At 39.4% G+C, this 15,385-nt stretch overlaps 1 protein-coding gene across 2 annotated transcripts in view; it reads left to right on the top strand.

Annotated features, from left to right (window-relative positions):
• The window catches only part of LOC115008088 (receptor-type tyrosine-protein phosphatase gamma-like), a 377,770-nt gene extending 362,663 nt beyond the window's left edge, over positions 1–15,107 (top strand). For both annotated transcript variants that reach the window (XM_029431375.1, XM_029431374.1), the window contains exons 23-29: positions 252–345; positions 1,163–1,239; positions 2,421–2,549; positions 4,518–4,664; positions 5,757–5,899; positions 8,966–9,101; positions 10,261–15,107. In XM_029431375.1, the coding sequence (XP_029287235.1) occupies positions 252–345; positions 1,163–1,239; positions 2,421–2,549; positions 4,518–4,664; positions 5,757–5,899; positions 8,966–9,101; positions 10,261–10,410 (876 nt within the window). In that variant the 3' untranslated portion in view covers positions 10,411–15,107. The remainder of the gene's footprint in view (positions 1–251; positions 346–1,162; positions 1,240–2,420; positions 2,550–4,517; positions 4,665–5,756; positions 5,900–8,965; positions 9,102–10,260) is intronic.
• The last annotated feature ends 278 nt before the right edge of the window (positions 15,108–15,385 follow it).

The raw sequence follows: 15,385 nt of genomic DNA, 5'->3' as shown, positions 1-15,385 counted from the left end.
CTGCTCTTAGCTGGGGATTTGAGCGGCTTTTACCTTCAGGTTTTAATCCAGAACTATTCCAAACGTCTTTCGAATAATCTGATGCCATGTTTCCTGAGACTGATGCTGACAGATGACACAGTGCACTTCATACAAAGCATATTTCCCTAAAGAGTATTTGTGTAAAATGAAACTGTGATGTGTTGGTCCTGCCATTTGAAAGTTTGACATAGTGTGACTCACCCACCTTCTCTTCTTCTTTTGTCATTTAGTTGGTAACGCAGTGTAATGCCAGATTCACAGAATGCTTCAACGCTCGGAAGGAGTGCAACAAAGAGAAGAATCGGAATTCCTCTGTGGTGCCATGTAAGTGTTACACTCAAAACATATTCAATTTGAAATTAAACTGCCTCCAGCAGTAATAACCAAACAGCAGAAAAGAGTAACTCCCAGTAAAAACAGCTGCAGTTAGAAACCATAGGCATCCTTCCATGGTTGTCTTTGAGTTTACAGCATCAGCATTATAAAAGAATGGAACATAGACATTGTGATTTCTGAATTGTTCCATGCAGATGTTTATCTTAAAATGTTCTTGCATGTTGTCATTATTTATGTCAAGTTCTTTTAGCTGTCTATGATTTGCTTTCCCTCAAATGTATCATACAGTGCCTCCAGACGGCCATGACTAAAACTCTGTTCATGCTGTGTTACTATACATTAATAGGATTTGCGGTAATGTTAAACGTACAAATAATAATATTGGTACACAGAAATAAATACAAAATAAAAGTCATTTTTAAAAGTTTTTTTCTTTTCAAATGCCCTTAACATTTCAGTTGCTATTGGTTTTTAAAATGTTAATGTTACAACAACAATGTTTTTGCAGCTTCAGCATAAGAATTTCATTTTCATAGCAGCCTTCCAGAACTTAATATGGAGCACTCTATTATGTACAGGCTGTCTGCTCTCATTATGATTATTCAGCTACTCTCTGTTACCTGCAGCTGTTACACAAACTGGAGCTGGCTGTTCCACAGTTCTCTGAATCACCAGCCAAGACTGACCAAGAACTGTCTACACTCAACCATCAACAGTGAAAGGATGAAAGAATGGACACATGCGTGCTTCTAATACACTGCTTCTCTTTCTCCCTCCCCACCTCTCTCTCTGTGTATCTGAGCAGCGGAGCGGGCGAGGGTCGGCCTGGCACCTTTACCCGGCATCAAAGGCACCGATTACATTAACGCCTCTTACATTATGGTCAGCACTTTCACTTCTTCTGTCGTTCATTGATCTTTCCAGTCTCTCCACGATGTTTTGACTCAGCAGGTTACAGACAAGTCAAAAATACACTCAAGTCAGCATCACTGGCTGTGTTTTAATATATACACTCCCTGATTTAGTTATAATGAAGCAGTGAAACTTCCTATCTTAATTCCTAAGTTAAGAGTCCAATTTGGTATTACAGAAGCAAATCCTGACTAACTTTAGGAATCCTTTCTTATATTACTTTATTTTATCTTACTCAGGTTAGGTAATGCTACATACTTTGCTAATCAACTTTATGTCTGTTACCTAGCAACTGACGCTACTCTTCACATTTCGTTGGATGTGTAAAAGCAATGACAGAACAGCCATATGGATTAAACAAGTTAGTTAGTTAACACTACCTGGTGGAAAAGGAGGATGGAAATATGATGCTTGTGTAATACACTTGTCCTATCTTAAGTTAGAATAGGAACATTGATTTAGAAACTGCTAAATCAGGTCATAACTCTAATTACCTTGTTTACCAAACACAATCAGGTACTGCACCTTTGGGTTCTCCAGCAATTTAGTGTTGCATTGCCATAAAGTTGGGGGACTTTCAGATTTAGAAAATAATGGTCAAAATGAAATCAGCAGAGGCAGAGATAGGCATTAGCATTAGCATTAGCATTAGACATGTTGAGCGACAGATCCGAGACCTACAGCAAAAACTTATGTTTTGAGTCTTGGTGTCTAGTAACCATGGAGACCTCCACTGCATGACCAAGTTGATCATCCAATCTTTCCATTAAAATAACCCTGATGATTTCATTATTTATTTTCATAATTGAAGAAAGTTTTCTTCAGAACGACAAGATACATTCTTCAACAGGAGTAGTACAGTACAGTACTTCAGCGGGACCATGACTAGTACACCGACCTTGATGTGCCCCTTTTAAGCATAACTAAGAAGTTGAGAGCAACCCTTGACCCAAACGCCTGTGAAAGCAGGAAGTTCACAGATTCACAGATTCTTTTACACGGATTGGATTTAACAGTGAAAACAACTGCAGATGAATCTCTGGTGATGAGCTGGTGTGTTACTCAGTAATGTCATTGGGACGTGTTTATACTGTTTAAAGTGTAACTGTGGTGTAACTCCAACACTGACCTGTTGTTTTTGTTTTTTACAGGGTTACTACCGGAGTAATGAGTTCATCATTACCCAGCATCCTCTGCCCCACACCACAAAAGACTTCTGGAGAATGATCTGGGACCACAATGCACAAATTATTGCTATGCTGCCTGCCAACCATGGACTGGTAGGAAACACACACACACACACACGCACGCACACACACACACACACACACACACACACACACACACACACACGCACACTGTGGAGGGTTATTATTGCCATCTACCACTGACGAGCATGTGCATGTTTAAGCTGTTATGAATCACACACAGACAGAGTTACATGTTCGTAACACTTTTATGAGGAAACAGTTGCACTTACAGTCATTCGCATCCTCCCAAAAACACAGACACATTCTGCACACGACAGACTGACCTGAAATCATCAAGGGACACGGGATCAATGAGAACAGTGTTGTAGTTGTCAGATATGTACTGCACATATGTTATCCCACTGTGGTTTATGTGCCACAGTCATTTAAGCATGGGACAATGATGGGTTTGTGTCAATATAAATTTAGAAAAATTGGTCTTAAGAGGAGACTCTTGCTCTTGTCTATATGATTGTTCGACAGGTCTGTGGCAGGGAATGTATTACACAGGAGCGCAAATTGAAGTTTTGAATTGAAAGATTTCACCTGGAAATTCAGCAAAACCAGCTTTATTCATTTTATTCAATCTTCTACACTTTTAAGCGTAAAATGATTAAACAAATTGAGGTCTGAAGATACAGCAGACTCCAAGTTCATGAGTGCTGCATACTGATTTTTCCCAGAGTCATAGTATTGCAGACTAGTGCAGTTTGTCATCTCCGTGTGTTTGGATTGTTTTGGGGTTTTGGTGAGCTGATCAGTTTTTTATTACCTGTGACAAACCATCAAAATGTGCTTTTAAAAATAGTTTATTGTTGTAGTATTCTCATTAGTGTGACAAGGTGCTTCACCTGCTGCTGCTGCTCGTGGTGCCTCAGTGGACGACCTCTAACCTCTCTCAGACTCAGAGTCCTAAAGTTAGTACTGAAAAGCCCCCTACTTTTAGGAGTTTCTCCTAACTCAATCAATTAAGAGTTACTTTTGGCTTTAAGACGTTTTGGTAATTTGCCTTAGGTGATGTCACCTGAGTCAGCATCGGTTGGGGATGAAGACTACAAGTTTGAAAATAAATCAAATCTTCTGTTGAGTTATAAAGTGTTCAGCAGACACTGAGCTCGCTCCTCTTCTCTGCTGGAGGCTACATTGTGAGCACAACACACCCGGATCTCAGACCAAACTGTCAGAGGTCCTGTTGCATTTTGGGTAATGCAGGGCCAGATTTTGACGAGGTAGCGCTGGTTCTGTCGCATCGATTTCTACCCTTGTTTAAACTGTCCGTCATGAGTGAGAGAATTGTTTTAGCAGTGCAATGCAAAACTTGGTGTCATACTCTTTTAATATTTAAAGTGTTCACAAGTGAAACAGGACTGGGATTGAAAGTAACATGAGCAGGGTGGCATAAAAAGACACTCGTCTAACCCTGTAATGTACACACATACAAACGCCACAAAGTCTCTTAAATGAGTAAATATCTTTAATAGTATAACCTGGATAGCTGTTTTCAAAATTGTAGTAAAAGGAAGTGCACCTTTACAAAGAAGTTGTCATTAGTTTAGACCAGCAATACAGCCTGTGCCTGTGTCAATAGGTGCACTTTAACTAATTGGAACATTGCCTAATTGATTTACCTTTAACAAGCCTGAAATTGAAAGTGTGGGTCAGCTTGAACATGTTGCAGGAATGGTAAAACATCCAACTACTGCAGATTGACTGAGTGATACTGTAGGATTGTCCACCAGAGGGGTCATTTCACAACAGGGACTGCAAGACAACTGTTGATAATGTTCACACATGTTATTTCCCTCTTATTGTTATTTGCACAATCAAACGGAAATTTCAGTCCAAAATGTTTTCATTGAGTGATCCCTTTGCCCCACTACTAGCATATATTGTTTGGTAACACAAGATGTACTGCAGTAATACTGTATGCTGTGACACAATGTTACATGCATTGAATAATGAATAAACACAGGAGTGACTCTCTGTGCTCTTCTGCAGGCAGAGGATGAGTTTGTGTACTGGCCCAGTCGGGAGGAGGCCATGAACTGTGAGGCGTTCACTGTCACACTCATCAGTAAAGATCGACTCTGTCTGTCCAACGAGGAGCAGATCAACATCCACGATTTCATCCTAGAAGCAACACAGGTAGCTGTGTGTGTGTGTGTGTGTGTGTGTGTGTGTGTGTGTGTGTGTGTGTGTGTGTGTGTGTGTGTGTGTGTGTGTGTGTGTGTGTGTGTGTGTGTGTGCATGCGTGCGTGCGTGCGTGTGTGTATGCAAATACAGTATGAGACCTAATACAGTAGAACTTTTTGATTGACAACAGAGAGCATTAAAACAACAATAAGTCTGCAACTCCATCTTTGAAAGCGAGAATGCAGGGAGAGATTCACAAATTAAGTTTTGAGAGTGCTTTCGCGTGATCTCATCTTGGAGCCTCCAGAGGAACTGGCTCTGTAGATTTGAATAAGAAACACAAGTTTTCCTGCTTAATATCCTCAAAGCTGCCAGCTCTCAGATGTGTATCCTACATGTGTACATTTCACTTGAGAACAAAACAAACCCCTTCAGATTCGACCTGAATGTAACACCTCCTAAGTAACTTCAGGATATTTCCCATCAGACTTTAATTGACAAAAACAAACCTCACAGTGGTCAACATCCGTTCATGCAAGTCAGAATTTTGTCCTTTTTGCATATTGTTTACAATTACTTTTCGGCTTGTACAGTAAATGTATCTTTATTTCATATTTGCCCTTTTTGATCAGGTAAACAAGCCTCAATATTCACTGTCATTTATAGAAATGTTGATTCATGTGCGTTGTCCTTATAAACAAATTAAATGAACTGAATAAGGTACCTTTTTGAAAAAATATATATTTGGCGCATCAACCTTTTTAGCCCATTAATGAGATAAAAAGAACAGATTGTACTCTTTAAAGATATATTCATATGTATATTTCTCTGGAAGTCAAAGGACAGCACTAGAACCCTTAATGTTTTCCTATGTCAACTTGAGAAGGTAAAGGTTATTGTAAAAAAAGCAAAGAGACCAACATTATTGCAGCCCTATAACACAGAACAATCACATCACATTGTCAAAGCTCAAGTTGGATAAGTTGTTATATGAGTTGATTATCCATAAATTGACATATACAATAAATCAGATGTCCTTCAGCTCACCTTTGTCTCTCTCTCTTGCTGTCTTTGTGTCTGTCCTGCCCTCCGTCTGTCCACCAGGATGACTATGTTTTAGAGGTTCGTCACTTTCAGTGCCCAAAGTGGCCGAAGCCCGACGCACCCATCAGCAGTACCTTTGAGCTCATCAACGTCATCAAAGAGGAGGCATCCACCCGCGATGGACCAACCATCATCCACGATGAGTCAGTCTTTTACTTACTCTTATAGTCACCACATCACTCGATGGGGTTATTTCTAAGCAGGTATAGCAAATCATTATGTGTCAGATTAGAAAAGCTAGCACTGTACGCCATTGGGTCAAGTTGCTTATTACATTATAGTTGGAAATGGTAGGATGAGGGGAACTACAATACTTGCTTTGGCTCTTTTGTGCATGTTCATGTCTTATGATATATGCATAAGCCTTTAGCAGAGTCATGCAATACATTGTCAAATGAATGTTCTTGCATATTTGAAGAAGTGCCATTAAAAAAAGAACAAAGTCTCCACTGGCCTCATACAATCAAACTGCCATCGGCATCGTCTTCACACCAGCTGGCTTTCAATTCACCCAGAAACCTCCTCATGTAAACTCCAGAAAGAGACAATTTAGCAATTTAGGAAAAGCAAGGAAAAATTAAAAAATGAGAATATGTATCTGCAAAACATGAAGTTAAAAGTCTGACGTGACACTTTTGCACACTGGTTACGTTGAATAACAAGGTAGTAAGAAGTCATTCTACTAAATCTTCCTCTGGTGGCCGCATTTAAAAACTTTGACTTCTCCCAGCTGACATTATATTAATTAGTAACACATTTAACACAACAGATTACATTTCTCTCAAAAACTTATTTTTAATTGATGAAAGGAGATTTCTTTTTAAAGGTTTACAATGTTTTGCTGCAACATTAGTTTATGGAAGTCCATGCAATTTGTTCACATATTTGTTCTCATTTCAATCTTAATGCACATGAGAAAATAAATGACTGTACTTTGTCTTTGTTAGCTGGATATGCACAGTTTCTTAGTACAAGAGTAAATACATATTTAAGACTGTGGTATCAACACCAGTTTACCTTTGTTCCCATGTGATTTACATTGTTTCGGTCATTAGGGTGTAAGAAACTAAATATATCTATGTTGGAGCGCCACCCGTATGATTTGAAAAGTTAAACTCATTAAAATCCGTTTTAACTGGTTGAATTCAAAACATCTTGTGAGTTCACTGTTGGTCACAGAAGGAGTTCAGAGTCTGACCGAGCTTTGGATCATTGATACATTGAGTATTGAGTTTCAATTCCCAGATCTAATTTCCGGCAGAATGTTGACAGAAGATGAGAAGTTTAATCTTTGCTGAAAGATTTAACATTTAATCACTGCAGGAAATAATTATTACTCCCATATTATTAAATACCATATCATATGGTTTTTGGGATAATACTGTGGTTCTTAATATATGTGTTGTCTGTGTGCACAGAATGATGTGAACAGAGCACATAATGGCCCCAACAGGCATATAGAGACAGTGGCAGCCTCACTATCCTGCGAGTATAGTGAGGAAAGACACATGTTGTTTTACTTCTAAACAACAAGTGACAGCCCAGCAACCCCCGGACTCCCCTCACAGGTACCCCAGGAAACTGCCCAATTACACATAATGAAAGTGTCTTTAGTATTGACACACATTAGTGTTCTTGAACGACACTTTAATCCAGCAGCTATGCTCATGTTTATTCATTAGAATAATGAAGATTGCTTGTCGCATCCTCAAGAAGAAAAGTGACTAATTGAGCACTTCATCTGGTTGCCATGGTGCAGCTGACTTATAGATTGTCAGTTAGAGGCACGTCCTAATTGTCTGCACGCTCATTATCCAGCCAGGCATGGGTTGTTAGCAGCAGTTTGTGCTGCGCTCCTGACAGGGCCGCTAATGGAAGAGGAGACCCTTTACATTGTGAAGGCAACCCGACGTTCTCCAGGGAATCTCCTGCCGGGCTGAGCTGTTGTCCTGAAGTACATTCAGTTGCTGATAAATCTTTAATCTCAGAGGTGACTTTCCTCATGTGTGAGTGTCTTCACTCCCTGGCTGAGCTGCTTCCAAGGACACTGAGTGTAAAGGTCTACACAGTACCCGAATCAGGAAGCAGTGCCACTGAGAGATGTTCATGTAGCCAATGGATATAATCCACTGCACAGAACAGGGTGGTGCAGGATGCAGTAGGTGGTGGTGCAGGATGCAGTAGGTGGATGTGCAGGATACAGTAGGTGGTTGTGCAGGATGCAGTAGGTGGTTGTGCAGGATACAGTAGGTGGTGGTGCAGGATGCAGTAGGTGGTGGTGCAGGATGCAGTAGGTGGTGGTGCAGGATACAGTAGGTGGTGGTGCAGGATGCAGTAGGTGGTGGTGCAGGATACAGTATGTGGTGGTGCAGGATGCAGTAGGTGGTGGGGCGACTTTCAGTACTCCTCAGCTTTCTGTGAACATAACCTAAGTGAGAGACATCATGATGTAGTGCAGCTGCTGCTCACTGTGTTCCAACACAGGAGCTGAGTTTCACCATAAACTGATGTAGTTAAACAATTTAAACAAAATGAAAACTAAAATGGGCAAAAATGGAGTGTGTGCAATTTCCTTTTCTTTTTTTTGTATTTCAATTTCATAATGAAGAGCTAGAAATCAGTAGATGACACAAGTGAATATCTTCCATGGGCTTGTCATGTATGGAAACGTGTGAAACATGCAAACTTTTAAAAATGTAGACTTGTATTGTTTTATGCACTACAACATTAAGTATGTTTTATCTTATGGAGTCTTTCAGTGACTCACAACCATAATTGAAGGCACCTCATGCTGGTGATGATGTGAACCAGTAAAAGAAAATCTGTTTTTTACATGACATGCAATGTAGCAACAGTGAGTGGTTTCCCCTTAGATATGATTTCCATCTATTAATGCGTTATAAACTGTAGATTTAGTGTTTTGTAATTGTCCCTGATCTTTTCCTATAATGACACCCTCAAAACAAAATGTCAGCTGGACACAGATGAGAGATTTAAAGATTTTTAAAATGACTTCAGGACCTCGTCTCGTGCCATCTTCAAAACAAACTGTACATGTTCATTCCCATTACTGCTACACCTGTAAATACAGAAACAACAACGCTATGTGGACGAACCAGCAGAGTAGAAACATTCTGTAGTAAAAGAGATTTTCAGACTTTATTGTGGCGATGCACGCTAACACCAGAACCTCCCTGTGTGTTTGTCAGGTTGGGAGCATCTTCAGCCGGCATGCTGTGTGCCCTCACCACACTGTCTCAGCAGCTGGAGAGCGAGGGGGCCGCCGATGTCTACCAAGTGGCCAAGATGATCAACCTCATGAGGCCAGGAGTCTTCACAGACATTGTGAGTCCGACAACTACAAACAGCCGCAAGCTGCCAATCCGGGTTTAAACTTTTTATACAACAGAAGCAAGGAGTAGTAGTAGTAGTAGTAGATCCAAAATGAAGCAAGCAGCAATGAATGTGTTTCAGGCTCCACAAAGCTGAACAAAGTCCCTTCAGCTAGTGTAAATATGTTTAAAGAAGTAAGACAAATAACATTTGTTATAGAATTTAACTGACGCTATTGAGCGTTTTGTAATTTATTTGTTAAACCTTAGTGTAATTTGTCATTTGCTTAAAGATCAGAATCAAAATCAGAATTCCTTTATTAGTCCCACGACGGGGAAATGTACCTTGTTACAGCAAAAGAACAAGAAAGTAAAGTGGTGAGTACACAATTAAATATAATAAAATACAGTAACAATAGTGTAAGTACAAAGTTGTAAGAGTGAATATTGCACATGAGTGATAATTGCAGAAGTTATAAAAAGTGCACATGGCAGTGATAATTGCACACAGTGGTGGAACAGTGTGTTGTTGGTGTGGTGGTCTACCAGGGGCCGTGGTGATTGTACAGTCTGACCGCTGCAGGGAGAAGAGGACCTGTGAGATGAGTAATGATGTACTCAATGATGGAGGAACCCAGAAACTAACAGTCCGCTCTTTGCTAGATTTAATACCAAAGTCTATCTAAAGAGAAGTTGGTGCACAACTTGATCTATATGTGACAGGCCACACACACATGCATTAATAATCACACTCTCAAAGTGACACTATTTGCCCCCCCCCCCCTCCCCCAAGGGGATGTGAACGAAACTCGTGTGAATATTCAAGACTGCGTGCAGGATGTTTAATCAGGACCTTGAGTTTTGAGTCAACAGTCATATTACTGTATTTTGGATTATGCAAATTAGCAATCAGTTTTATGGTCCAAGAGGGCTGTTTTTGTGGATATGCCACCTGGATATGTGAGATATATGAGAAGAAAACAGAACCTTGTGTGGATCAATGTAGTGTGTTATTGTGAGGTGAGGGTAAATAATAAGACAGTATCAAGGCATATGGAAGCTTTACATTCACATTAAGCAAACTCTTAAGTTCCAGTATACCTACAGGATATGATGAGGTTGTCATTATATGTAGTATATTGTTTTCATTTCTCTGTCTTCTCCTCTCACAGGAGCAGTACCAGTACCTATACAAAGCTCTGCTCAGCCTCGACAGCACCAAGGAGAACGGATCGCGTATTCTGACCAGGGACATTAATGGAACCCTGGCGTCCCTGTCCGACCAGTCTGACCAGGCCGAGAGCATGGAGTCACTGGTCTGAGGCCCTTCAGTGGCCTGGAGCTCAGCTGGGGGCGTCTGCTGGGTCTCTGAGCCCACAATGGAGGAACTTAACTTTGTAAAACGTCAAGGAACTATTGTGAACAAGACTTCTTGAGGCCTTTCTGCCAGACTCTTGGTTAAAATGAATAACCTGATTACTTTTTTACACTGATAAAAAGTTTTTGATATTTATTTTTTTCGCCATTTTATGTCTTAATGTTCTCCTACTGAAAGGTTTGCACCTGCGTTTTTGAGTTTCACGACAGCGTCGGTAGGCAACAGGAAACACTTTTCTGTCTTTTCTTGTTTGCACTATATAATGTCAGTGTTACTGCCTATACTAAAGCTGACTCACTTGGCTTTTCTCCACTCGAGATCGGATTTATTCTTTACATTCCATGGCTTTGGCCCTTATTAAATCAACTGCTTCTGTGAAGGACATTGTTCTGCCTGCCACCTATCAGTTGATTTAAGACAGTGGACGGAGGAAGGCACAGACTCTCCGCCTCAGTAACACAATGCTGTTCCACTTCAGCTCAGCGTGACCTCCTCCGCCCTGCTCATCCATAGTACTCATATTGCCTCTCATTTATCACAAGACCCGAGATCTTGGAACCTAATACCACAGACAAGTCGCGCTTGATTTTTAAGAGTAGTTTAATCTTCACGGTTTCTTTTCTTTTCTTGTCACTCTCCCTCTTATTAGCGAGTCACACCCATGTTAGAATACCTAAGGTGGTTTAATAACTGCTACTGTGAAATTTTATTATTATTTCTTTGTATTATTCATAATATGTTTTTTAATATATGGAAATACTGTATGTATACATATATAAATATATCCTTATCATAATAACTTTGTGAGTTTTTGCCTCCCGCCTCAGGCCGGTTGATTTCCACCACGTCCGATAGTTTACCGCTCCAGTGCTCACAGCTGATTCACAGCCATCTGGAAGCAGACCCCCTTGGTCTACTACGTCCACTATTTGTATGCTGCTATGTCATCTGAACTCAAATACACACACACACACACACATGATTGTACATTTGGAACATTTGATCAACTGCAACAGATGATGCAACGATATGACATTGCCCATCACGTTTTCATTTTATTTATTTATTTTTCAGAAATTCATTCTGACAGACGAGCACGGATTAAGAACGGCGAGGCCTGTATGTGCAGCCGTCAGTTACTGACATGCTGCGTCCGTCATTTACAGGGTTGAATCAGTTTGATCTGCAGGGGAACAGCAGACTCACAAACAAGCTCTATGCAACAAGCTGGTTAGGTTTTAGAAATCTGAAACAGGGTTTAAAAAGGTTTTGGGTTCTCAGTGTTAGTCGAGTCTCACCACGGTGGGTTTAGATTTGTTTTATTGTTTTAATCTTTTCATTTTATTTGCGCTTATGTTCTGTAGACAAAATAACTAAATAACCCTCTTCTTCTGCTTCAAAGGTGCTTATAACATGATAGTGTGCATCTTTGATAATTGCATGTGGTGTAAAAATGGAGAATAAGACGAGAAATATTTTCCCAATAGAATCCCTTAATTCACAAAGTGGAAGCCAAAAGCCAGTGCTTTGAATACCACAACTGTATTTGTGATTTAGTTTCTGATGAATCACAACAAGCTGCTACATTTATTAGAGTTGGTTATGAAGAGCTGGAGTTTGTTAAGAAACATGCTTTTTGATTCCACTTCTCTAATCCTGACTTGTTTCACATTTTGAACTTCTCATCTTCCATCAACACTGTACCAACTTCCATGTAAAGTGTTTACAAAATGGCTGATGAAAATGAATGCTCAGGTGTGGCTCAATTTCACAAAAGACGGTAGTGATTCAGTAATATATGTCTGACATGACAAATTACAAATTAATTCCTGTAGCATGCATAATGTTCCTAGTCATTGTCATCATTTTTATTTTTATTACATTTTATTTATTTATTTTATTTAATAGAGAGATATTATATTATACTATATTAATTATCATAATTCCAACACAGAGCATGCAACATTTATGCTGCACAGAGAGTTTATAGCGAACTATGGCAACTAATGCTATTGTGTCTCAACAAGTAAAAGTGGAAAACAATAAATATTCAAACATTTTGTGCATTGCACGAATATTTAAATGTGTCTTTATGTTAATGAAAAATAGCTACACCATGTCTCATCATTCATATTTCATTATTGTAAATGGCATCTAAAATGATATGACTATTTTTAAACTGAGGATTAATACACATTGAGATATATCAGGCTTCAGAAACACAGACCTTAGTGCCATCAATTCATAGCTGAATTTGGTCTTTTCTTTGGATATGTTGACAATTAAACATTTATAGATTATTGACAGCCTTATCACTACTCATTGACCATGTGGCCTGACAAACTGTTGCTCTTCTTATTAAACCAGCCATGAACACACAGAAACGTAAGCTTGAGTTGTCCTAACGTGCACACGTGTGTATCACCAGTTTCTACACAAAAGCATCCACAATGTCATTAAAACCCAGGGCTTTTGATTTAACTGCCGTAGTACACAGACCACAAACTGGAAATCTTTAACATTTTGTTTCCACTATGTATTATTAAAGTTATGGAGAAAACAGAACAGTTGATGGTTCAGATCCGTGCTCTCTGACAGAGGCGTGATCACCCGTTCCAACCTCCCAAGGCCTTGTATACATAGTTTCCGTTGCTCACTCCCTTTTCTCCAAAAGATGTATTTTTTAGTGGTTTTGTGGCATACAAGCAAAGAGAAGAGTCTGTTTGCTTCCTGCTCCAGTAACCCCTTACATGCACACATACACACATATTTACACACATTTACACATTTCTTTGACATGAGGATGTTCTAATTTAGCCGCTGATTTTGATGATATTCTGTACCGTTGATGGCGTGAAATAAACCCTTGTGGCTTTGCATTTTGAATGAAAATGTTAAAGCTATTTTCACACAGCACAAAACAGATGTGTCGAATGCGAGGGGGGAAATGTATTTTGATTTTTGAAAAAACCTTTACCAAAGACTTAAATCTTTCCCATGCAGTAAAAGATGTTGGGCAAGCTTTTCTCTCTCTTATGCCGATTTCTCTCTCCTGACTGGATGCTCAACCCCCCCTTTCTCCACCTCACACTATATCTGTATTTCTATCAGTGTCCTTATGAAATCTTTCTTCAAAGTCTCACTTTAATATCTGTTTGCTTTAACTTCATCATCAAAGTCATGCAGTTATTGTTATGCACCATCATAAGGTATAACGACATGCATCAAAAGATAAACTGAGCAGACAGGAGCATTGTAGATGCGAGACGTTTCTATTTCTGCTTCTTTTGCAGTGTTATCTCCTTTTGAAATGGGGATAATATGAGCTCAAGGAGAAATCTACAAAGCTTTTTCTGTATCTGGAGCTTTTCTTAAAACATTTTGGGAAATACACACTTTGCCTAAGTGCTCGGTCATACCAGAAAGTGGCACAGCAAAATGTATTTGAGTACTGTGACCTCCTGTCACTGCTGAGCTAACTTTTTACATGCTAGCTAGCCGATAACGTGCTACTGTTGCTCAGTAAAAGTAGCTAGCTATAGTTGACTGGCTACCAGTCCCGAACAGGACAATGATATAAGTGGTAAGTCACGCAAATACTATCCACGACTGACTGCAAACCATACAGCAGCTCTTTTGTGGAACACTGGTGTGTAACAGCTAATATGATAGCTGCCTCCATTTTTGATTCTCTTGGTCTCCAATCCCTGAAAGTTTAGGACTGTCAAGACATTATGTCGTTGCTTAATGTCTCTGATTTGCATGTCAATGTATTGATTAAATCAAATGAACTGATTTCTGAAATGTTGCTGTTCTAAATGATGGTGTGACCGGGCCCTTAAGAAGGTTATTCTATTGTTTCCCCTGTCCCCATATTCAAGCCATTGTGATCATTGTGATCATTCCGAATGAAACCAGTTGTGTGTTGCCACGAGCGCACAAGCAGCTGTACTGTCAATTATAAATGTACATATCTTTTGTTGCCTCTATAACTCAGCCCTTCTCTGGAAACTGTGTATGTATTGACTGTGTCAGAGGAAATGTTTCATCACAATTTGAAATTATGTCATTCAAATAGTCTGTATTTCTTTTTTGTCAATGATTTTGTTACCCAAACTTTATGCTTTTTACCATTTATTGACGTAACATGTTCCACAAAGCACTCACAGGTTTTTCATTCTGGCATACGTCTGGTCTAGAGTCACAAACATTTTCAATCTGTTTGCTGTTTGTGGTGGATCGTGTGGAAGCCAGCTGTCTGTGTGTTCAGCTTGTGGTCATTATCACATTCCAGTTTCCATCGTCACGCCCTTCATTAATGTTCAGGCAGTGATTGTGATATTACGATGTTATCCCCTCCCCGTTAGTTTTTATTTTATTTTGGTTTTCGTCCCCTGGAGGCTATGGTTCTGTTACCAGGCGTGAACAACAGAATATATCTCTTTCTGTAAGTCACTAGATAATTTCCTCACCGTTGGCCCGTTTGGAAAGGTGGCTGTTCTCTTTTGTAACAAGAAATAAGACAAAAAGATGGATTTGTTTTTGTTTTGTTGAAAGCTATATCAAAGCATTCTATTATAGTGTTATTTAATATGTAAATTGTATTGCTATACTTAAAATAAAATATGGGTTTTGATGTAATTTTCTGAAATCATTGGTGCGATAATATTTGTGCTGTTTTGTGTATTTTAGTTTTTTCTACAGGCTGTTACTGTTGTTGAACATCCAGTATTACTGGGGTTTAAGCTCTGGTCTGGTCCACTTACTCTCTAAATATTTCCATTGTTTTACCAGCTACTTGTTTCATTTCACTATTATATGACCAGAGACGGACGACAATGGGCCTCATTCACAAATATCTTATCCAAATCCCAATAAAAGGGCATGAGACTGTGTGTGCACTCACAGAAATTGAAAAG

Source organism: Cottoperca gobio, chromosome 5 (assembly GCF_900634415.1).
Source record: "Cottoperca gobio chromosome 5, fCotGob3.1, whole genome shotgun sequence".
In the NCBI taxonomy this organism is placed as follows: Eukaryota; Metazoa; Chordata; class Actinopteri; order Perciformes; family Bovichtidae; genus Cottoperca; species Cottoperca gobio.
Note: the sequence above shows the minus strand (reverse complement) of the source record. Positions and strands in the feature narration are given on the sequence as shown.